The 25,123-nt window shown below is 40.7% G+C and overlaps 1 protein-coding gene across 1 annotated transcript in view; it reads left to right on the plus strand.

Annotated features, from left to right (window-relative positions):
* Positions 1–431: 431 nt before the first annotated feature.
* The window catches only part of wscd1b (WSC domain containing 1b), a 182,916-nt gene continuing 158,224 nt past the window's right edge, over positions 432–25,123 (plus strand). The window contains exons 1-2 of the mRNA XM_062048394.1: positions 432–597; positions 8,935–9,578. Coding sequence (XP_061904378.1) covers positions 9,185–9,578 — 394 coding nt within the window. The 5' untranslated portion in view covers positions 432–597; positions 8,935–9,184. The remainder of the gene's footprint in view (positions 598–8,934; positions 9,579–25,123) is intronic.

A 25,123-nucleotide genomic window follows, 5' to 3' on the forward strand; every position in this document is an offset into this window, starting at 1 on the left:
GTGTATGTGTTTGTGTGTAGACATAGACTGTTTTGAAACTACACTTGTGTGGACGGAGATTGTTTTAACCCCAAATGTGTGTTTTTGAAACTCTCCGTGTTCGTGTGGACATGGCCTATGTTTGATCAGGTGGTTGTAAGCAGAATGCTGGTGCCTGCAACTCATACGGTGGTTTGTACGGATGAGTCAATAAATATAAGCAGCGAGAAAGAAAAAAAACATGTCAGCCCTCTATGTGGGGGGCGGGCAGGGAATGACAGAAAATAATTGAAAACCACTGCATTGGTGTGTTGCGCTGCTGTAGGACTGATGCACACCACTCAGTGGTTCGGACAGTGGTAGGGACGATGACGCGCGCGCATCACCAATGCAAATGAGTCTGACTCCCCCTGCACGCACGCACACACACACAGTGCAAGCGTCTCAGAGCAGTTTGGAGAAAACAAGCATGTGTGAGAGAGAGAAAGAGAGGGAGAGAGCTTATATAAACGCTGCTTTGCTAAGCTAGAAAGCTGCAGGGGGAACATTTTACAGGAATATCAGACACGACGACCACGACCTGACGATGTCTTCGCTCCTGTCCTGTGTGTACTGAAGGTAACACATTCAAACATTGTCTTGTGCATTGTGAGGAGAGATGACAGACTGCAGAGCTGTAAATCTCTAAGAAAGATCTCCCTCTGCGTGTGTGTGTGTGTGTGTTTGTGTGTTCACGTTCTACTGCTCCAATAAAGCAGGGTCGCCATCATCTCACTTACTGTTCAGCAAACTGTTGCGTCCATGCGAAGACAACACCCTGACTTTGTAGTGTCCGCACAAGAGACAGCAAGATGTGGGCATTTTTTTAAAGTGTTTATTTTAATGAAAACTTAGCACAAATCAACTGTCACACAGAAAAAGTTTCCAAGCGTCAGTCATTGATAAAAAATGATTGATATTCCACGTATACGACATAATACTACTCGTGTTAAAGACGTGTACACAAGACATTGTTCTTGGTAAATGTGTTGTTTTTTACAAGTTGATGTGTAACACAATGTACTCTGAATCGAACAAAGAACACATATTCATGTCAAATCATTGAAACAGGTGACATTTATTAGCATTTTTGTCAAGCTATCGATAACAATTGTAAGTCTAAAAGCCTGTTATTGTCCTATGCTTGTTTTATGTGAATTGAATGACAAAATGTAGTGAGAGCAGAGGAAGGATTATATTTGACACCTTATTAAAGCTTTAGAATTGTTGAATTGACGTAAAATAAGCTTTAATAGCAAATAATAAGCTTTTGGAAATCTGCTCGCTTACCTGACACATGGCCACTTTGGAAGCAGCTACATAGTCACATGACATCCACTCCAAAATATTTTGTCGCTTGTTTTGTATAAATTGATCGAGAAACTATAATAACAACAGTTAAATTATCATTTGGGACGGCGTGGCGAAGTTGGTAGAGTGGCTGCGCCAGCAATCGGAGTGTTGCTGGTTACTAGAGTTCAATTCCCACCTTCTACCTTCCTAGTCACGTCCGTTGTGTCCTTGGGCAAGACACTTCACCCTTTGCCTCTGATGGCTGCTGGTTAGCGCCTTGCACACATTGACAGTGTGTGAATGTGTGTGTTAATGGGTAAATGTGGAAATACTGTCAAAGCGCTTTGAGTACCTTGAAGGTAGAAAAGCGCTATACAAGTATAACCCATTTATCATTTATTTATTTTTGGCACCCTGTTAATGTGTTTGAAAAGTAAAATGTCTTTAGAATGAGACTTAGGTTATGTCTACACTAAGCCGGATAACCCCTTAAACCAGGGGTGTCAAACTCAAATACAGAGTGGGCCAAAATTTAAAACTGAACAAAGCCGCGGGCCAAGGTTGAACAAATTAACCTTTTAATAGGGACCCAAACAAGTTTTGCATTGAATATTGAACAAGCACGACTTATATAACTTCATAGTGACATGCAAAATCGAGTTTCAAATAATAATAATAATAATAAAATAGCAATGGCATATCAAATACAATTTAAATACAAATTGAATGCCTCTTTTCTATTTGCAGCCTTCTGAGGTAAATATCAACATTAACGTTTTCCACAGATTAATACATTTGAAAATAAAATAACAATGAATAAACGAACCATTCAGGACTTTAAACTGCTCAGTTTGCAACACACTGATCTAATCTGATGTGCCCAAGCCAGATACCTGCCATCTTTTTTTGGATGCTAGTTCATTAATGTTGGGGCTCAGGCTTTGAGCTGAGGCAACCTTCATTATCGAACGAAGATGTTCATCAGTCATTATATCTCGTAGTTCACCCGGACCACAGTCTTGGGAGCGTGCCTTAAAGGCACAGCCTTTAACGTCCTCTACGAGCTGTCGTCACGTCCGCTTTTCATCCATTCTAACAACGTGCCGGCCCGGTCACAAGATATGTGCGGTGTCTGTACGCACACACACCTAAATGCAACGCATACTTGATCAACAGCGATACAGGTTACACTGAGGGTAGCCGTATAAACAACTTTAACACTGTTACAAATATACGCCACACTGTGAATCCACACCAAACAAGAATGACAAAACATTTTCAGGAGAACATCCGCACTGTAAAACAACATAAACAGAACAGAACAAATACCCAGAACCCTTTGCAGTACTAACTCTTCCGGGATGCTACAAAATACACCCCCACTACCACCAAATCCCCCACCCCCCACCCACACAAACCTTGTAGCGTCCCGGAAGAGTTAGTGCTGCAAAGGATTCTGGGTATTTGTTCTGTTGTGTTTATGTTGTGTTACGGTGCGGATGTTCTCCCGAAATGTGTTTGTCATTCTTGTTTGGTGTGGGTTCATAGTGTGGCGTATATTTCTAACAGTGTTAAAGCTGTTTATACGGCTACCCTCAGTGTAACCTGTATCGCTGTTGATCAAGTATGCTTTGCATTCACTTGTGTGTGCGTGCAGAAGCCGCACATTTTATGTGACTGGGCCAGCACTCTTTGGACTGGATAAAAAGCGGACGTGACGATTTTTGGGAGGGGCACTGAAATTTGGGAGTCTCCCGGGAGGGTTGGCAAGTATGAGAATTAGCGGTGAATGTGGTGTTACTGCGGCACCGCCGCTGTATATAATTGGCGGGCCAGCTCTAGTGTTAATTTGATATCGCCTCAAGGGCCAAGTGAAATTACACGGCGGCCAGAGTTTGACACCCATGCCTTAAACAAATAATTATTTAGCGTAAACCCTGTTTTAGACACACTAAACTATTGTTTGAGGTTCCCCTCCTCGGACAATTTTTTACACGGGTAAGTGCGCCGTGTATTTCTTGAATCTCCGGCTCTTAGCTTTGTATGACCTCATTGATCGTTTACAAACTGAGTTCGGAGAGGAAGTGACGCCAGCAAGACCGCGCCCCAAACAGGAAGTGACGTCAGAAAGAACGCGCCACAGCCAGCTTCATAATAAAGCGGTTTCGTAACTCGGAGGTAAACACTGGAAATATGAAGGCGAGTCATCCAGACTTTCTCCTTCCGTCTGTACAGACGCTTGTGGAAATCACACATGAATACCTTAAGAGAAAGCGATTGCAGCTATTTCGGATACAACACTTCTCAGACGGCAAGAGAACTTTCGAATGGCGCATGCATATTAGGTTGTGTGCGGACGGAGGGGACGAGGGGGTCTTAAACGGTGGCATTGTTGTGTGTGTACACGGATAAGGTTAGGTGGGATTTACCCTGGATAACCTTATCCGACTTAGTGTAAATGGGGCCTAAGGCTAAACTATACCACCTGACCATAAAAGGAGATGTTCCTTTGTAAGTGTCTGGAAAACAACTGCTTTAAGTCATAACTTAAATGTTGACGTTGAGCTAGACAGGTAGTCTCTTCCCAAGGATATGGCTATCACTTTTGCATTTCGAAGTCCCTCCTTCCTACGAGAAGTGATCCAATTCACCTGCGAATATCAAACTAAGGGGCCTTATCTTATCATGTACTCAAACTTTAAAGTTTGCTTTCTCCAAGATGAATATGAACATTCACCATATGTAAAACATAATATGAGTTAATTAATACACTTGAGTGGTAAATGGAATTTTTTTTATTAGTCAACTTAATACGTTGATGTGTAACATAATTGACTCTGAATTGAACAAAGAACACATATTCATGTCAAATCATTGAAACAGTGACATGTATTAGTATTTTTGTCAATCTATCGATAACAATTGTAAGTCTAAAAGCCTGTTATATATGAATTGAATGACAAAATATAGTAAGAGCAGAAGAAGAATTATATTTGACACCTTATTAAGCATTATAATTGTTGAATAGACGTAAATTAAGCTTTAATAGCAACTAATAAGCGTTTGGAAATCAGCTAGCTTACCTGACACATGGCCACTTTGGAAGCAGCTGCATAGTCACATGACATCCACTCCAAAATATTTTGTCGCTTGTTTTGTATAAATTGATGGAGAAACTATAATTAGAACAGTTAAATTGTATTTTTTGGCACGCTGTTAACGTGTTTGAATTGTAAAATAACTTTCTTTAATGGCACAAAATGTACTTGTGGAAGTGAGCTGGCTTCCTGCCACACTGCTGTATTGGGGCAGATGTATAGTCAGAACCACCTACATTGTTGGTTTGCATGTTTTTTGTAAGAATTCATAGAAGAAATATAGTAAAAACTGTTTCAATTCAACATTGGACACACAAAAAAATATTCAAAGTGTTAAACGTCTTTAAAATGAGCTTTTGTGGCAAAAAAATGGGCTTTTGGAATTGAGCTGCCTTACTTGACTTGTCGCCATATTTTACGATACCTGAGGGACTTGATGAGTTCAAGCAATGCACAAAACTCAAATGGTCGAGATTGGACACAATTGCAAGGCTGTGCATAATCTGGGGGAATTGGTGGGGGCAACATTTTAAAATCCAGGAGGGTCTGATTTTAGCACATGAACTGTCAGGTCTAATGAACTAGATCCCAAATTACAGAGTGTGCAAACTCTGAAATTGCGTGTACTATTTATCAGTGTGTTGCGGGTGATTTACCAAGAATATGGGTCTGATCTACCAAAGGTTGGCGTGTATTAAATCAGGTGCAAACTTGATAGCGCACTATACAACTAAACTACTAATTGGTAACTTGGAACAGGTGTGCCCAGATTGCCAATCAGAAACAGGTGAGGGCCAGAGGAGTGGTGGAGGCAGACAGGAGGTGTAACTAAAATAAGAGTGCTAAACCAAATACAGAAAATAAGGAAATACTTAAATAAGTCAGAGCTGATGACAGAATGTGCAGTAAATGAGTGTCTCCATTGGCACATAATGCTGGTAGTAATGTTGGTCAACTGAAAAGTATGAAAATGAAAAATATGAGCATGTACAATACTCAATACTTGGTTGGAGCTCCTTTTGCCTCAATTACTGCGTTAATGCGGCGTGGCATGGAGTCGATGAGTTTCTGGCACTGCTCAGGTGTTATGAGAGCCCAGGTTGCTCTGATAGTGGCCTTCAACTCTTCTGTGTTTTTGGGTCTGGCATTCTGCATCTCCCTTTTCACAATACCCCACATATTTTCTATGGGGCTAAGGTCAGGGGAGTTGGCGGGCCAATTTAGAACAGAAATACCATGGTCCGTAAACCAGGCACGGGTAGATTTTGCGCTGTGTGCAGGCGCCAAGTCCTGTTGGAACTTGAAATCTCCATCTCTATAGAGCAGGTCAGCAGCAGGAAGCATGAAGTGCTCTAAAACTTGCTGGTAGACTGCTGCGTTGACCCTGGATCTCAGGAAACAGAGTGGACCGACACCAGCAGATGACATGGCACCCCAAACCATCACTGATGGTGGAAACTTTACACTAGACTTCAGGCAACGTGGATCCTGTGCCTCTCCTGTCTTCCTCCAGACTCCGGGACCTCGATTTCCAAAGGAAATGCAAAATTTGCTTTCGTCAGAAAACATGACTTTGGACCACTCAGCAGCAGTCCAGCTCTTTTTTCCAGGGTCAACGCAGCCGTCTACCAGCAAGTTTTAGAGCACTTCATGCTTCCTGCTGCTGACCTGCTCTATGGAGATGGAGATTTCAAGTTCCAACAGGACTTGGCGCCTGCACACAGCGCAAAATCTACCCGTGCCTGGTTTACGGACCATGGTATTTCTGTTCTAAATTGGCCCGCCAACTCCCCTGACCTTAGCCCCATAGAAAATCTGTGGGGTATTGTGAAAAGGAAGATGCAGAATGCCAGACCCAAAAACGCAGAAGAGTTGAAGGCCACTATCAGAGCAACCTGGGCTCTCATAACACCTGAGCAGTGCCAGAAACTCATGGACTCCATGCCACGCCGCATTAACGCAGTAATTGAGGCAAAAGGAGCTCCAACAAAGTATTGAGTATTGTACATGCTCATATTTTTCATTTTCATACTTTTCAGTTGGCCAACATTTCTAAAAATCCCTTTTTTGTATTAGCCTTAAGTAATATTCTAATTTTGTGACACACGGAATTTTGGATTTTCATTTGTTGCCACTTCAAATCATCAAAATTAAATGAAATAAACATTTGAATGCATCAGTCTGTGTGCAATGAATAAATATAATGTACAAGTTACACCTTTTGAATGCAATTACTGAAATAAATCAAGTTTTTCAAAATATTCTAATTTACTGGCTTTTACCTGTATATATATATATGTATATATATATATATATATATATATATATATATATATATATATATATATATATATATATATATATATATATATATATATATATATATATATATATATATATATACTACCGTTCAAAAGTTTGGGGTCACATTGAAATGTCCTTATTTTCAATGAAGATAACTTTAAACTAGTCTTAACTTTAAAGAAATACACTCTATACATTGCTAATGTGGTAAATGACTATTCTAGCTGCAAATGTCTGGTTTTTGGTGCAATATCTACATAGGTGTATAGAGGCCCATTTCCAGCAACTATCACTCCAGTGTTCTAATGGTACAATGTGTTTGCTCATTGGCTCAGAAGGCTAATTGATGATTAGAAAACCCTTGTGCAATCATGTTCACACATCTGAAAACAGTTTAGCTCGTTACAGAAGCTACAAAACTGACCTTCCTTTGAGCAGACTGAGTTTCTGGAGCATCACAATTGTGGGGTCAATTAAACGCTCAAAATGGCCAGAAAGAGAGAACTTTCATCTGAAACTTGACAGTCTATTCTTGTTCTTAGAAATGAAGGCTATTCCACAAAATTGTGTGGGTGACCCCAAACTTTTGAACGGTAGTGTATATATGTACCGATACACCAGTGCATAAATACTGTATATATATATACACACTACCGTTCAAAAGTTTGGGGTCACCCAAACAATTTTGTGGAATAGCCTTATGACAACAACAAAAAAAAACAAAAAAAATTAAATACCATACCCCCCCCCCCCCCCCCCCCCCCCCGGTCCATGGGACACATTTTTAAGCCTAGACCGGTCCGCAGCTACAAAAAGGTTGGGGACCACTGGGTAAAGCACAGAGGTCTAGAGGAAGGGTTGTTTTGTGTTTGTATTATTGCGTACCAAGTGCATGGGGACTGTAATCTGGGGGACATGCATTGATGCTGGAATGATCCAGACCCTGGAAATTGCTGTATTGCAAAAATATTTTCCGTATAAGATATGGAATGTTTCCTTTTGGTGTCTGCTGGTTCCAAAATGTAATTAATTTGTAGACGATATGTGTCTTTTGTTTCTGAAAGTCCAAAAATGTCGACATTCACAAAATATTCTGTATCTCTGTTGTCTGTCATTACATACATTTGTGCGGAACTGTGCCAGTTTACATGTACTTTCCAAACGCACTAGATAGAGACACAAAAATTGTGGCCGCAAAACAGCTTCAGGTTTGATAAATCCTATTGTGGGTAATAAACAATTATATTTGCATACTTTCCTCCCAGTGTGTTCTGATAGTCAGTATATATTCTGCATATACATGAAGACAAAAGCTAATGGATATTGTTATTTTGCTTATTTAACAATCCTCCTACTGATGTGTCACTGTCACGAGTAGTATTACAAGTACCGACCACAGCTGAGATGAATTATTAACAATTTTTGCAAACATTCGTTTTTTTGTATAACGGATACGCCAAATCGTAAATATTGCAGCTTTATTACATCACAGACCTCTGTATTAAGAAATTTAAAAAAAATATTACATCAGTGGTCCCCAACCACCGGACCGATTGGTACCGGGCCGCACAAGAAATTAAAAAAAATAAAAAATAAAAAATGTTTTTTTTTTTAATTAAATCAACATAAAAACACAATATATACATTATATATCAATATAGATCAATACAGTCTGCAGGGATACAGTCTGTAAGCACACATGTTTGTATTTCTTTATGAAAAATAAATAAATAAATAAATGGAAAAAAAAAAAAATATCACCCCTCCTGTCATAATTCTCAGTTCATAAGCACTCCTAATGTGTTTTCCAAAGTGGTTTTATCTTACATTATGTCACTTTCACAAGTCTCAGATAGAGAAGATAATCTAACATCGCATCATCATCACTAACTGCTGCAGAAAATGAAACATCTGCCCTAAAAAATAATCCGGATTAAAAATAGTTTATAACATTTCAGCAATAGCAGCACAGTACTGTTTGGTAGAATACTGTCACTGCAAAGGCTGGTTTATGAATCAGAAACAAACATGAGAAGGGAAATTACCAACATAGCTGACAGCAAGGGAGATGTTGCAAGATAATGCAAGACAGCGGCACATATTTCAAATGGGACTGTGTGTCTAATCCTCTAGTACTTTTTTATAGGCGTAACCTAAATATACATCCTCTTTATATTCAGATGCTTACAGTGCATGTGTGTGTTTGTGTGTCTCCCGCAAGGATCATCCTGGAGTTAGTGACCACTGACTTGGATATTAAATCCCTCTCTGCTGTGACGCATCCATTGTTCCATCGGACTTTTGGATCCCGGTGCCAGCGAAGAAGCGAAACTAAATGTCTGCGACGTTGCCAGAAACTCCACTTCCTGCCAAGTTAATGAAGTTGTAAGTAGGTTACCAGAGCTGTCATTCTCTCACCTAATCCATGACATGGCCCTCCTTTTGGATGAGAGACTGTAACAGGAGCGGGCATGGCACTGGCGTTGCTCTCCAGGCTCCACTGCCCCTTGAAGCGGGCTCAGCTGCTCCTTCTGTGTCTGGGCATTGCCTACCTCATGGCGGGCAGCATCCTGCTCATGCAGCGCTCCAACATCAGAGTAGCCCAGCCAAGCTTTCCGGTGTTTCCTCCTTTGTTGGCGATCGCAGCACCTCCGACGACCCTGTGGACCGCAGGTTTGGGCGTGAGGGCGCGTTCCAGATGGGCCGCAGTACAGTCTGTATCCAATGGGAAGGCCAAGATCGAGCAACAATGGCCGACATCCCGGAGTCTGGGGGTCCAACACCTGCATCGTCACTGGTTTCATAGTACTTTACCAGAGAGTCCGGAGGATGGAAGTCCTGTCCGCAAAAAAGACAACCATCAAGGTATTTACTCATCATCTTGATCCTCGACATAGATTTCTATATACAAACACTATTTTACAGACTCTTTTAAGCTCGTCACTTGTTTGACTGTCAGTCTGGGCTGTGGCGTATTTGCAAATGCGTCATTTGTGTGTTTCCGGGGGCGGCAATAACAAGGACACATTATATAGACCTGGCAATACTCTGCTAGCAGTTAGGAATTGCAGTGACAAATCAAGTCACAGCGACTGTGGATGGAAATAACTTTGGTATTGTGGAGAAAGCGACCTGACAGGTATCCAAGCTAAACTTGTCATTCAATGTTTTTTTATTTGTCCATTCATGCTCTATATTCCTGCTTGTGACTCAATATCAGTTTGAACGCCGCTGCTTTTTTTTTTTAACAATGCAGTACATAAAGTCAAAAGTTACGAAATAGAGGGCAATTTTTAACATTTAAGTGGCAAGAAACATGATTCACTCTTGCAGGTGGTTATATTCCAGACCCCTGTGGTAGATTTTCCAAAGTAAGGAAGCTACTATTTTATAAATTATATGAATATTAAATGCATTTAAAGTCTTTATAAGCCATCCCCAAATCTTTCACACACACTTTTAAACACTTCCTATGCTCTTAAAGCCTACATCATTTTAACATTAAAATTCAGGTACATAAATCTCAATGTAGTTAAAGGCCTACTGAAACCCACTACTACCGACCGCGCAGTCTGATAGTTTATATATCAATGATGAAATCTTAACATTGCAACACATGCCAATACGGCCGGGTTAACTTATAAAGTGCAATTTTAAATTTCCCGCCACACTTCCGGTTGAAAAAGCCTTCGGAGGATGACGTATGCGCGTGACGTAGCCCGGGGAACAGAGGTATGCCTTCCCCATTGAATACAATACAAAAAAACTCTGTTTTCATTTCATAATTCCACAGTATTCTGGACATCTGTGTTGGTGAATCTTTTGCAATTTGTTTAATGAACAATGGAGACTGCAAAGAAGAACGTTGTAGGTGGGATCGGTGTATAGCGGCTCGCTGTAGCAACACAACAAGGATTACTCACTTGGATAGCAGACGCGCTAGCCGATGCTAACCGGCCACCGCATGGATGATCGGGTGAAGTCTTTCGTCGCGCCGTTGATCGCTGGAACGCAGGTGAAAACGGGTTTTGATGAGCTGGGCAGATGAGGGCTGGCTGGCATAGGTGGAGCGCTAATGTTTTTATCATAGCTCTGTGAGTTCCGGTTGCTAAGTTGCTAAGTCAGCCTTAGCGTCGTTAGCAACAGCATTGTTAAGCTTTGCCAGGCTGAGATCTATAAACCGTGTAGTCACATGTACATGGTTTAATAGTATTGTTGATCTTCTGTCTATCCTTCCAGTCAGGGATTTATATATTTTGTTTCTATCTGCATTTGAGACGTATGCTATCACGTTAGCTCATGCTAAAGAGCTTCGTCGATGTATTGTCGTGGAGATAAAAGGCACTGTGAAGGTCCATTTCGCGTTCTCGACTCTCATTTTCAAGAGGATATAGTATAGTTTAGCCGGGGGACGGTCAATCTATTTGTGTGTGCGGGTGTGTGTGCATATGTGTATGTATATATATATATATATATATATATATATATATATATATATATATTTATATATATCTATCCATCCATCCATTTTCTACCGCTTGTCCCGTTCGGGGTCGCGGGGGTGCTGGAGCCTATCTCAGCTGCATTCGGGTGGAAGGCAGAGTACACCCTGGACAAGTCGCCACTTCATCACAGGTATATATATAAATATATATATATATTTTTTTTTCTTCAACTGTGGTTGTTTTTAAAGGGCTTTATTAATAAAGTTGGTATGGTATGGTATGGTATATATATATATATATATATATATATATATATATATATATATATATATATATATATATATAATCAGTGACGTGCGGTGAGGTTCATGGCAGGTGAGGCACTGACTTCATCACAGTCAGATTTACAAACATATGAACCCTAAAGAGTATCTTATTCACCATTTGATTGGCAGCAGTTAATGGTTTATGTTTAAAAGCTCATACCAGCATTCTTTACACATACAAACTGTAGCACACAAAAAAGCAAATTTAATAAAAAAAACATTATTATGGTCTTACCTTTCTTGCTGGACATCCACACAGCCAGCCTTTGCGTGTGTACCACGCCGTTTGAAAAGAACGAGTCTTCTGTCCCGAAGTCTGAAGCAAACCTTTTAGCTCCGGCGTTGGTCTACCTTTAATTATTACCTCCTGCTTCGATTGAAAGTCCAGTTTAGAAAACTGTTTTATTTTACATATGTAATCCTCCATGTTTTTAATAAAAGTTCAGGCGAGAGGAAAAAATAAACAATCGCTGCACTTGACTTGCTAACTGTTGCTTGTTGTCACTTCTTCTGCGGCCGAGGAATGATCTCTGGGATCACTACCGCCCTGTACCACCAGGAGGCCGGATTACTGCTAGCTTCAGCCAGTGCGTCTTTTGCAGCCGTTTTATGATTGCCCAGCACAAGAAATACGTTACACACATACAGTTGTTGACAAAATACACTGTACATTGTATACCTCAGCTAACTAAATTATGGAAATGTATAATATAGTTCATATAGCAATACGGTCTCACTGCACAGCAGGCCAGCCGAGTCATTGCGCACAATCCATGTTTAGGCACAAATCAGTGACGTGCCTCAACTGGCTGGTGACTCACCGCAAGTATTTGAACGGCAAATGTGAAAACTCAGCGATTTTGAATAAAAATAATCTAAAACTGGTGAAGTTAAATGGAAAATAACTTGAGTATAATCACTGGATACATATAACAATTTAATCTTTTTTTTTTTTCTTTGACTGCATGGGTTCCCTCCGGGTACTCCGGCTTCTTCCCACCTGCAAAGACATGCACCTGGGGATAGGTTGATTGGTAACACTAAATTGGCCCTAGTGTGTGAATGTGAGTGTGAATGTTGTCTGTCTATCTGTGTTGGCCCTGCAGTGAGGTGGCGACTTGTCCAGGGTGTACCCCGCCTTCAGCCCGAATGCAGCTGAGATAGGCTCCAGCACCCCCCGCAACCCCAAAAGGGACAAGCGGTAGAAAATGGATGGATAAATGGATATATATATATTTTTTTTTTTTGGTCCCACAATTTCCCCCTGTCATCTTTTTTTCTTCTTCTTATTCCTATATTAAGCTGAAATGTGAACATTCCTACTGACACAGATGACAGTGCATGATTGAATGTTCTTTTTCCTAGTTTGTAAGTAAACATCAAAGAGTTGTGATGTCTTTTTTCTTTTTACAGTGTGTAGTGTGATGCGGTCATGTGACTGCCAGGCTTGGTTTGATTGGTGAAATGAAGTTAAACTGTTACAGTGTTTAATGAAAAAAATCCACAAAAACACAAAACGGAGGTAAAGGAGAAAAAAATGGCACTACGTTTACTTGGTTTAACAAAACAACTACAAAGCACAACTAATGGAGTTGTTGGGCGGAACCACGAGCAGAGGCCTATAGCAATTCAAACGATAAAAAATTAAAAGCTGAAAATAAACACCTATCAAATGTACTAGGATGGAAATATCGCAAGCAGCGAAGTGTAGTATAGAAGATACAGACAGGGTCTGACGCCTAAACAACAGGCAAAATACTCTGACAAATGCAGAGCAGTAGCTAAGCAACTAAATAGGAGCAAACGTAATTTCAGAATGCCAGCAGCTGTTGCTCATGGCGCTTCCCAGTATCAGCTTCCCGGAAGTCTGTAATCAAGGAGGCAGGAAGTCAGCAGAATGAAAACAATAAAATAAAAAATAAGGGTACAAATACAACAGGGTATGACAGTGACACTTAACGAGTGCCACCTGGCATCTTATCTGGCTTGCTGGGGAATTTACTATAAAAAACAATTAGCGAGGTATCATCCAAAATATGCGAAATAGTCCTAGTCCCAACACCCCCAGGCGACCATGAACTCGTAACCCATGCCCCTTCTCTTAACCTCTAACAAGGCCTTGACCTTGAAGGAGGGTGACCATCGATCAACCAATGAGGAGGAGGCACAACAGGAGGGCTGAGAGGGCCTGAAGAAACTGGCTTGAGGTATATAAAACACATGATTGACCTTATGAGAGGCAGGGAGCTTCAGTGGACAACATATCGGTGGATCTTGCGCCCAATCTCATAGGGGCCAATGAACCTGTGGTTCAATTTGCGAGAATCTGTGGCTGAGGGTACATCTTCTACCTTTTGGCCAGGAAGATAGGATGGTTCAATCCGGCGCAAAGTTGAAAAGCCAGCATCTGTGATGGTACGGGGGTGTATTAGTGCCCAAGACATGGGTAACTTACACATCTGTGAAGGCGCCATTAATGCTGAAAGGTACATACAGGTTTTGGAGCAACATATGTTGCCATCCAAGCAACGTTACCATGGACGCCCCTGCTTATTTCAGCCAGACAATGCCAAGCCACGTGTTACATCAATGTGGCTTCATAGTAAAAGAGTGCGGGTACTAGACTGGCCTGCCTGTAGTCCAGACCTGTCTCCCATTGAAAATGTGTGGCGCATTATGAAGCCTAAAATACCACAACGGAGACCCCCGGACTGTTGAACAACTTAAGCTGTACATCAAGCAAGAATGGGAAATAATTCCACCTGAGAAGCTGAAAAAATGTGTCTCCTCAGTTCCCAAACGTTTACGGAGTGATGTTAAAAGGAAAGGCCATGTAACACAGTGGTGAACATGCCCTTTCCCAACTACTTTGGCACGTGTTGCAGCCATGAAATTCTAAGTTAATTATTATTTGCAAAAAAAAATTAAGTTTATGAGTTTGAACATCAAATATCTTGTCTTTGTAGTGCATTCAATTGAATATGGATTGAAAAGGATTTGCAAATCATTGTATTCCGTTTATATTTACATCTAACACAATTTCCCAACTCATATGGAAACGGGGTTTGTACTAGCTTGAAAAATCTGTCGACAATAGTGAGAACGACTGGGTGTCCTTTGTATGAGGAAGTCCTGTAACAAAGTTTAGTGCCACATTGGACAAGGGGTGAGAAAGGATGGGCAGGCAATGGAGTAATCCGGTTGAAGGCTGATGGGTGACCTTGTTTTTAGCACAAACGGAGCAGGCTGGCACAAACTTTTTTGTGTCAGAATGAGCAGACGGCCACCAAAATCTTTGGAGGAGCAGGAACTAGGTGCGGTTGAAACCAGGATGGCAGCGACCCTTAAACTGTGTGCCCAATCCAAATCACCAGAACATAGCTCTGGGGGAACAACAAGGCGATTGGGTGGGCAACCATATAGGATGAGTAGGTCCTTGCATGCGTCCGTCACACGCCTCTACACCTCCCACTGAAGAGCACCAACTATCTGAGAATTTGGAATTATAAGTAACTCAGTCACTGGAGAGAACATCATTGACAAATAATCTGCCTTCTCGTTGCGGGATTCTTGGCCGAAAGTGAAGGTGAAGTTGAAGCGGGTAAGGAATAATGCCCACGTGACTGGCGAGTGTTGAGGCAGTGTGCTGAGTGGATGTAGGCCAGGTTCTTATGGTCCGTGGAGATCACAAATGGATGAATGGAGCCCTCCGGTCAATGTCTCCACACCTGCAGGGCTAATACGGTGGCCAGAAGTTCTCGAAGGCCAATGTCATGCAGTTTCCCATCAGAATCACTGGGAGAGCTGCCCTGACACCAGTTTGTGACCCATCCACCTAACCCAACAAAAGGACAGCGAGATTATAGTGGCAAGGACAGGAGCACAGTTAAACAATTATTTACCTATTAAATATTTTATCTGCCTCAGAAGACCAAACAAACACATTTTAATCGAAGTAAGCAATGATTCAGCAATCTGACTTAAAGGCCTACTGAAATATATATTTTTTTATTTAAACGGGGATAGCAGATCCATTCTATGTGTCATACTTGGTCATTTCGCGATATTGCCATATTTTTGCTGAAAGGATTTAGTAGAGAACAACGACGATAAAGATCGCAACTTTTGGTGTCTGATAAAAAAAAAGCCTCGCCCCTACCGGAAGTAGCGTGACAAAGTCAATTGAACAGCTCCTCACATGTTCCTATTGTTTACAATGCAGCTAGAACGATTCGGACCGAGAAAGCGACAATTACCCCATTAATTTGAGCGAGGATGAAAGATTTGTGGGTGAGGTACGTTAGAGTGAATGACTAGAATGCAGTGCAAGACATATCTTTTTTCTGACCGTAACTTAGGTACAAGCTGGCTCATTGGATTCCACACTCTCTCCTTTTTCTATTGTGGATCACAGATTTATATTTTAAACCACCTCGGATACTATATCCTCTTGAAAATGAGAGTAGAGAACGCGAAATGGACATTCACAGTGACTTTTATCTCCACGACAATACATCAACGAACCACTTTAGCTACGGAGCTAACGTGATAGCATCGTGCTTAACTGCATATAGAAACAAAATAAATAAATCCCTGACTGGAAGGATAGACAGAAGATCAACAATACTATTAAACCAGGGACATGTAAATACACGGTTAATGCTTTCCAGCCTGGCGAAGGTTAACAATGTTATTGCTAACGACGCCATTGAAGCTAACTTAGCAACCGTACCTCACAGAGATATGCTAAAAACATTAGCTATCCACCTACGCCAGCCAGCCCTCATCTGCTCATCAACACCCATGCTCACCTGCGTTCCAGCGATCGACGGTGCGACGAAGGACTTCACCCGATCACAGATGCGGTCGGCGAGACGGAGGAAGTTAAGGTGAGTTCGGCGGCTAACTCGTCTGCTATCCATCGCTGTCTTCCTGGTTGTTTTGTTGCAGTCCGCCGCTAATACACCGATCCCACCTACAACTTTCTTCTTTGCAGTCTCCATTGTGCATTAAACAAATTGCAAAAGATTCACCAACACAGATGTCCAGAATACTGTGGAATTATGAGATGAAAACAGAGCTATTTTGTATTGGATTCAATGGGGTACCGATACTTCTGTTTCACTGGCTACGTCACGCGCATACGTCATCATCCAAAGGCGTTTTTAACCGGAAGTTTAGCGGGAAATTTAAAATTGCACTTTATAAGCTAACCCTGCCGTATTGGCATGTGTTGCAATGTTAAAATTTCATCATTGATATATAAACTATCAGACTGCGTGGTCGGTAGTAGTGGGTTTCAGTAGGCCTTTAAAGTGTGTATAAAACGCCGGTAGAAGTTGGAATATCCCAAGAAACTCTGTCAAAACTTCTTGGAAGTGGGAGTAGTCCAGTAGACAACAGCTTGTACCTAATGTATTCTTCAATGGACTGCTGTTCAGGAACAGAGATGTTATATAGTCGGAGAGGGGAAGAGGATAACCCGAAAGTAGCTCAATGGCACAATCATAAGGGCGGTGTGAGTGTAGGAACATAAGAACATAAATACCTCTTTGAGGTTACGGTAAATAGCAGGGACTTGGGTTACATCAATAGAGTGAGGAGCAAGGAACCTAGGAGTGGGGGCAGAACAAAGGCAGTGGGCATGACAAGAAATACTCCCATTGCGAATCTTACAGGTTGCCCAATCGATAGTAGGATTGTGACGACAAATTTAGGCAACACCAAGAGCAATAGGTGCAGAGCTGGAAGGCATGACTAGAAAGCTAATGGCTTTGGTGTGGTTGCTGGACAAAGAAAGGCAAAGTATCTCGTTCTGATGAGACACTCTAGACACTGACTGTAGACACTGACACTCAATTGCACACTTGTCAATTGAGTAAACCACAACGGGCTTATTTAAAGCAACAAAAGGGATATTTTTTTCTTCAGCAAAACTCTCATCAACAAAACAGCCATCCACCCCAGAGTCAACAAGTGACAAGACCATGGAAAATGAGCCAGGCCAAAACTGTACTGTACCTGTATCTGAAGTCTTGCAGGAGCAGGGTCCGAGATGTGTGTGGTAGGTTTGGTCCTTGGACTTTAGCTATGATGGCGCCACCAGTGGTGCACTTGCCTCAGTGTCAGCATGGGTGATGGAAACTTGCAGCTGTCAGATGGGCTTGTAGACAATGAATGGTCGCGTTCATGAATTCCATACTTGTGGAAAGAGTTCCAAAAGCATCTGTGACACACCATTAGAAGTCGTTTCATGATTGTTCAACATAGCGCCTTGTGCAGACAGCTCTTTGTGTATGTTTAGTATCTGTGCAGTGTTCATATTCTGGTCAAAGTATTCTGTTACAGGGGGGAAACCCCGGATGCAGAGACGGAGACTACACAGAGGAAGTCAATACAAAAAAGGTTTAATGAAAAAATCCACAAAAACACAAAACAGCGGTGAAGGAGAAAAAAACAAAAATGCACCTTAAATACTAGGTTTAAGAAAAAAAACATCAGAGCTCAACTAAGGGAGCTGCTGGGCGGAACCACAAGCAGAGTGGACTTATAGCGACACAAACAATCAAAAATACAAGCAGACGGGATACACCTATAAAATGTACTAGGATGGAACTTGCTCAAGCAGTGAGGTGTGGCATAAAACATGCAGACAGGACCTGACGGCAAGACAGCAGGGAAAAATACATCACAAATACAAATGCCAATCAGCAGCCAAGCAACTAAATAGGAGCAAACCCTAATTTCAGAGTGCCAGCAGTTGCTGCTCATGGTGCCTCCCAGTACCAGCGCCACGGAAGTCTGTAATTAAGGAGGCAGGAAGTCAGCAAAGTGATGACCTAAATAAGAGTACAAATACAACAGAATATGCCACAATACCTAAATAAAGACATTAAAGGCCTACTGAAATGCGATTTTCTTATTTAAACGGGGATAGCAGGTCCATTCTATGTGTCATACTTGATCATTTCGCGATATTGCCATATTTTTGCTGAAAGGATTTAGTAGAGAACATCAACGATAAAGTTCGCAACTTTTGGTCGCTGATAAAAAAGCCTTGCCTGTACCGGAAGTAGCGTGGCGTCACAGGTTGTGGAGCGCCTCACATCTGCACATTGTTTACAATCATGGTCAGCAACAGCGAGAGCGATTCGGACCAAGAAAGCGACGATTACCCCATTAATTTGAGCGAGGATGAAAGATTTGTGGATGAGGAAAGTGAGAGTGAAGGATTAGAGGGCAGTGGAAGTGATTCAGATAGGGAAGATGCTGTGAGAGGCGGGTGGGACCTGATATTCAGCTGGGAATGACTAAAACAGTAAATAAACACAAGACATATATATACTCCATTAGCCACAACACAACCAGGTTTATATTTAATATGCCACAAATTAATCCGCATAACAAACACCTCCCCCCTCCCGTCCATATAACCCACCAATACAACTCAAACACCCGCACAACACACTCAATCCCACATCCCAAAGAACCGTTCACCTCCGTAAAGTTCATACTGCACATATATTTCCCCAAAATTACGTACGTGACATGCACATAGCAGCACGCACGTACGGGCAAGCGATCAAATGTTTGGAAGCCAAAGCTGTACTCACGGTAGCGCGTCTGCTATCCAACTCAAAGTCCTACTGGTTGTGTTGCTGTAGCCAGCCACTAATACACCGATCCCACCTACAGCTTTCTTCCTTGCTGTCTTCATTGTTCATTGAACAAATTGCAAAAGATTCACCAACACAGATGTCCAGAATAATGCGGAATTTTGCGATGAAAACAAACGACTTAATAGCTGGCCACAATGCTGTCCCAATATGTCCGCTACAATCCGTGACGTCACGCGCAAACGTCATCATACCGAGACGTTTTCAGCAGAATATTTCGCGGGAAATTTAAAATTGCACTTTACTAATTTAACCCGGCCGTATTGGCATGTGTTGCAATGTTAAGATTTCATCATTGATATATAAACCCTCAGACTGCGTGGTCGGTAGTAGTGGGTTTCAGTAGTCCTTTAAGACAGCAATGCATCCGGACAGGGCCAAACCGACTGGTTTCAGTTTATCATAACCATCAGTGTGCCACATATACTTAGGTCCCATGGAGTGGTATGTCCATCTTATAAATTTTCTGCGTGCTTACCTCTCGCATCCTCAAGGATTAAGCTCCTGGAGCAAGGTCATCACAAACATCGCAAACAGTTGTCCAGGTCCACAAAATGTATGATATTGTTCTTCTTTGTACATTGTGAACACTAGTAGTTTGAATTGTCTCTTAAACTGAATCATATTGGTGCTTTGTTTGATTTATTTGCTGATTCCATTCCATAATTTAGTTCCACATACTGATATGCTAAAGGTTTTAAGTGTTGTACGTGCATACAAATGTTTTAAATTAGATTTTCCTCTAAGGTTATAGTTCTCTTCTTCTGTTGAGAATAATTGTTGTTCATTCTTGGGTAGCAGGTTATAGTTTGCTTTATACATAATTTTAGCTGTTTGAAAATGCACTAAATCGTTGAATTTCAATATTTTTGATTTAATAAATAAAGGGTTTGTATGTTCTCTATATCCAACATTATGTATTATTCTAATTGATCTTTTTTGTTAGTGAATGAAGCTCACATTTGTAGTTATTTCCCCATATTTCTACACAATACCTCAGATATGGTAACACTAGTGAGCAGTAGTGTTTTTGTGTTTTTTGAACTACTAAAGTGTGTCAGGGTTCGGGGTCTTTCTGTGTGGAGTTTGCATGTTCTCCTTGTGACTGTATGGGTTCTCTTTGGGTACTCTGGCTTCCTCCGACCTCTACCTCCCTCTTCCTAATTGGTAACACAAAATTGGCCCTAGTGTGTGAATGTGAGTGTGAATGTTGTCTGTCTATCTGTGTTGGCCCTGTGATGAGGTAACAACTTGTCCAGGATGTACCCCGCCTGCCGCCCGAGTGCAGCTGGGATAGGCTCCAGTCCCCCAGCGACCCTGAAAGGGACGAGCGTTAGTAATTGATGGATTTTATCTTTTGTTAATTTGTTTTCTGAAATTGTAATTTCTTACATGGAATGTAATGTAATGTGTTTTTTCTTTGAATTTGTTCTTTTTTGGTGGCAGCATTTTTTTTGTTGTCCGAGACTGTTTCTTCTTTGTTGATGGTGGCTATTTCATTTTTGTTGGTGGCAGATAGTTTTTCTTCCTTGGTGTTTGCTATCTTTTCGTATTTGGTGGCGGCTATTTCTTCCTCGCCGGTGACTCTTTCGTCTTTGTTGATGGCGGCTATTTCTTAATTTTTTTGCGGTGCCTATTTGTTATTATTGGTAGCAGTTATTTAAAGGCTATTTCTTCTTTGTTGATGGTGGCTATTTGTCTTTAGTGACAAATATTTCTACCTTCTTGGTAGCAGCTATTTTTCACTGCCGGCTATTTATTCCTTGTTAATGACAGCTATTTTGTATTAGCTGGTTGTGGTTATTAACTCCTGAGGCAATTTAGTCCATCAAAGTAAAACAAGCAAACACCTGCAAAGAACGACAACCACGTTGATGATCCGCCCTAAACAACCGCATAGAGAGTTCTTGCCAGGGGCCGGCCCCCTCTTTCATACACCATCTCAGTTATCGTACGGTCAAAATTCACCACAACAAACCAGTCTGTTTGCTTGTGTATAATTCGACGAAATGGAATGCCCAAACAAAGAATCCAACAGGTTGGTGACTCAGTCTCTGTGTTTTTTGCCAGGACTTCAACTAGTGCTTATTTAACTACCACTGACTATTTAAAGGCCTACTGAAATGAATTTTTTTTATTTAAACGGGGATAACAGATCCATTCTATGTGTGATACTTGATCATTTCGCGATATTGCCATATTTTTGCTGACAGGATTTAGTAGAGAACATCGACGATAAAATTTGCAACTTTTGGTCGCTGATAAAAAAAGCCTTGCCTGTACCGGAAGTAGCGTGACGTCACAGGTTGAAAGGCTCCTCACATTTCCCCATTGTTTACACCAGCAGCGAGAGCGATTCGGACTGAGAAAGCGGCGATTACCCCATTAATTTGAGCGAGGATGAAAGATTTGTGGATAAGGAACGTGAGAGTGAAGGACTAGAGTGTAGTGCAGGACGTATCTTTTTTCGCTCTGACCGTAACTTAGGTACAAGGGCTCATTGGATTCCATACTTTCTCCTTTTTCTATTGTGGATCACGGATTTCTATTTTAAACCACCTCGGATACTATATCCTCTTGAAAATGAGAGTCGAGAACGCGAAATGGACATTCACAGTGACTTTTATCTCCACGACAATACATCGGCGAAGCTCTTTAGCTACGGAGCTAACATGATAGCACATTGGGCTTAAATGCAGATAGAAACAAAAGAAATAAACCCCTGACTGGAAGGATAGACAGAAAATCAACAATACTATTAAACCATGGACATGTAAATACACGGTTAATGCTTTCCAGGCTGGCGAAGCTTAACAATGCTGTTGCTAACGACGCCATTGAAGCTAACTTAGCAACGGGACCTCACAGAGCTATGCTAAAAACATTAGCTATCCATCTACGCCAGCCGTCATCTGCTCATCAACACCCGTGCTCACCTGCGTTCCAGCGATCGACGGAGCGACGATCATAGATGCGGTCGGCGGCCCGGAGACGGAGGAAGTCAAGGTGAGGTCGCCGGCTAGCGCGTCTGCTGTCCATCTCAAAGTCCTCCTGGTTGTGTTGCTGTAGTCCGCCGCTAATACACCGATCCCACCTACAACTTTCTTCTTTGCAGTCTTCATTGTTCATTAAACAAATTGCAAAAGATTCACCAACACAGATGTCCAGAATACTGTGGAATTTTGAGATGAAAACAGAGCTTTTTGTATTGGATTAAATGGTGTACCAATACTTCCAGTTCAACAATTGACGTCACGCGCATACGTCATCATACATAGACGTTTTCAACCGGACGTTTAGCGGGAAATTTAAAATTGCACTTTATAAGATAACCCGGCCGCATTGGCATGTGTTGCAATGTTAAGATTTCATCATTGATATATAAACTATCAGACTGCGTGGTCGGTAGTAGTGGGTGTCAGTAGGCCTTCAAGAACTGAATTATTCTATATAAAACATGTTTTGTGTTCATATTTGTGGGTGTCTGGAATGGATTCATTGATCTTACAATATTTCTTATGGGAACAGATGGTTTGATTAGATTTTTGTTAGGACCTTTTAGAACATATTACTTTTAAAAAACAAAACAGACCACTGTACTGATCCTGCTTACCAACTGAACACCTGCCTACTTACTCAACAACCTATACCGTCCTACTACCACCACAACTATTAAATGTGGATCTATTTATTTATAATCCACCATTACTAGTAAATAGTGTGCATCTTTGCGGATTACTCAGCTACGGCATTGATCCAAAATAGAATACAAGTAAAGTAAGGCTAGATAAGATGACTTTAAAGTCATGTTGGTAAGGATGTGAAGAGAGACAGCTTTTTCCCCTCATAAATATTAAATAAAGCTTTTATTTCTATGCTCCTGTTCAGGTGTGTGTTTGTGCATGTGCATGTGCGTGTGTGTGTGTGTGTGTGTGTGTGTGTGTGTGTGTGTGTGTGTGTGTGTGTGTGTGTGTGTGTGTGTGTGTGTGTGTGTGTGTGTGTGTGTGTGTGTGTGTGTGTGTGTGTGTGTAGATAGCCTGGAGCAGACATAATATAAGAGGTTGACATAACACCAACGGACTTCATTGTTCATTCATGACCTGAGAACATTTAGAACATTTTCAGACGTGAGACCTGCTGGTCTCATAAATACAACCCCTGACAATTAATTATGGAATTACCAGACTTGTGGGATGTTCATTCAGTTGTTCAATTTGGCAGAAAAAAGTAGATAAAAGACATGACACAAAACCATAGTCATTTCAAAGTGTAACTTTATGTCTTTAAAAACACTAAAAGGAATTCAAGAATATAAATGTTGATAGCCAGTAACAGTTTCATTTTTCGTTTAAGCAGAGTAAAATATATATGGAATCACTCAATTCTGAGAAATAAAATGATGGAATCACCCTGTAAATGTTTATTTCTAAAGCTTACACTTGCATTAGACTAAATGTCTTAAGTAGCCTTCAGTTAAAAATGAGTGTTCACACCTTGGAGAGCTGTTGCACAAGGTGAACTGACATGAATCATGGCTCCAACATGAGAGATATGAATTAAGACAAAGGAGAGGATTATCAAACTTCAAAGAACTTTAATCACCACGCATTTTCGCAAAAGATGTTGATTGTTGAGAACCAGGACCAAGTGCAAATATTATGGGAATGTTGTAAAAGGCAAGCAAACAAGCTCACTAACATACTGCGAACATGTATAAAATAATATTACAGTCAATTATTACACAAGAACAAAAACAATATGAGAGCAACGTGGGGCCTCCTCAATAGCATTATTCAAAATGGCATTTAGAGGGATTACCCCCAATATTTCTCAAACAGAAACGTAAATGATGACAACATGAAGGAAGGAGTTGAAAGCGTCAATAATTGCTTTGAAATTTTGGATTGAAATTGAAGGAAAGGATTCCAGACTCAGTTTCAACTGAGGACTTCAATGACAACATAGATAGAAATCCCAACACAATGTTTCTCACAAAAGTGACACATGAGGAAAGTTAAAATCGTGAGAAAATACAAATCTAAGAGTTCAGCCGATTGTAATGGAATTGATTTGGAAACAATAAAAAATGTTATTGGAGAGATCTCAGGACCATTAATGTATACTAGTAACCTATCATTTCAAACAGGCAAATTTCAAAACAAAAATGAAAAAGCTAAAGTTGTACCAATTTATAAGACTGCAGACAAACACCAATTTACAAATTATCGACCTGTTTCTTTACATCCACACTTTTCTAAAATCAATAGAAAAACTGTTCAATAACAGATTGGACAATTTCATAAACAAACATAGAATACTCGCTGAGAACCAATATGGATGCAGAACTAATATGTCAACTTTGATGGCGTTATTCGAAATAACAGTGGAAATTACCAATGCAATAGATAGTAAGCAGTGTGCAGCAGCAGTGTTTATGGATCTAACTAAATAATTTAATTACACTATTTTAATAAAATAAATTCAACAGTATGGCATCAGAGGGTTGGTCTTTAACTTGATTACAAACTACCTAACCAATTGGAAGCAATACGTGAAGCTAAGCGAACAAATGTCTACAACACTAAATATATCCTGTGGCGTACCACAGGGATTAATACTGGGACCAAAATTGTTTAATCTTTGTATAAATGACAGTTGTAAAGTTACAAAATACTTAAAGTTAGTAATATACAAGATGATACAACAGCATTTTGTTCAGGAGAGAACACACAGAATCTAATACAAATAGTAACAGAAGAAATTAACAAATTAAAAAGATGGTTTGACAATAACAGACTATCCTTAAATCTATGTAAAACTAAAATAATGCTATCTGGTAACAGTAAAGGGAAAGTCAAACACAAACACAAATAGACGAAATATAAATTGAACGATTAAATGTAACCAAATTCCTAGGTATAATGATTGACGATAGAATGAACTGGAAATCTCATATAAAAAAT

The sequence above is a fragment of the Entelurus aequoreus genome, linkage group LG05 (genome assembly GCF_033978785.1).
Source record: "Entelurus aequoreus isolate RoL-2023_Sb linkage group LG05, RoL_Eaeq_v1.1, whole genome shotgun sequence".
NCBI lineage: Eukaryota > Metazoa > Chordata > Actinopteri > Syngnathiformes > Syngnathidae > Entelurus > Entelurus aequoreus.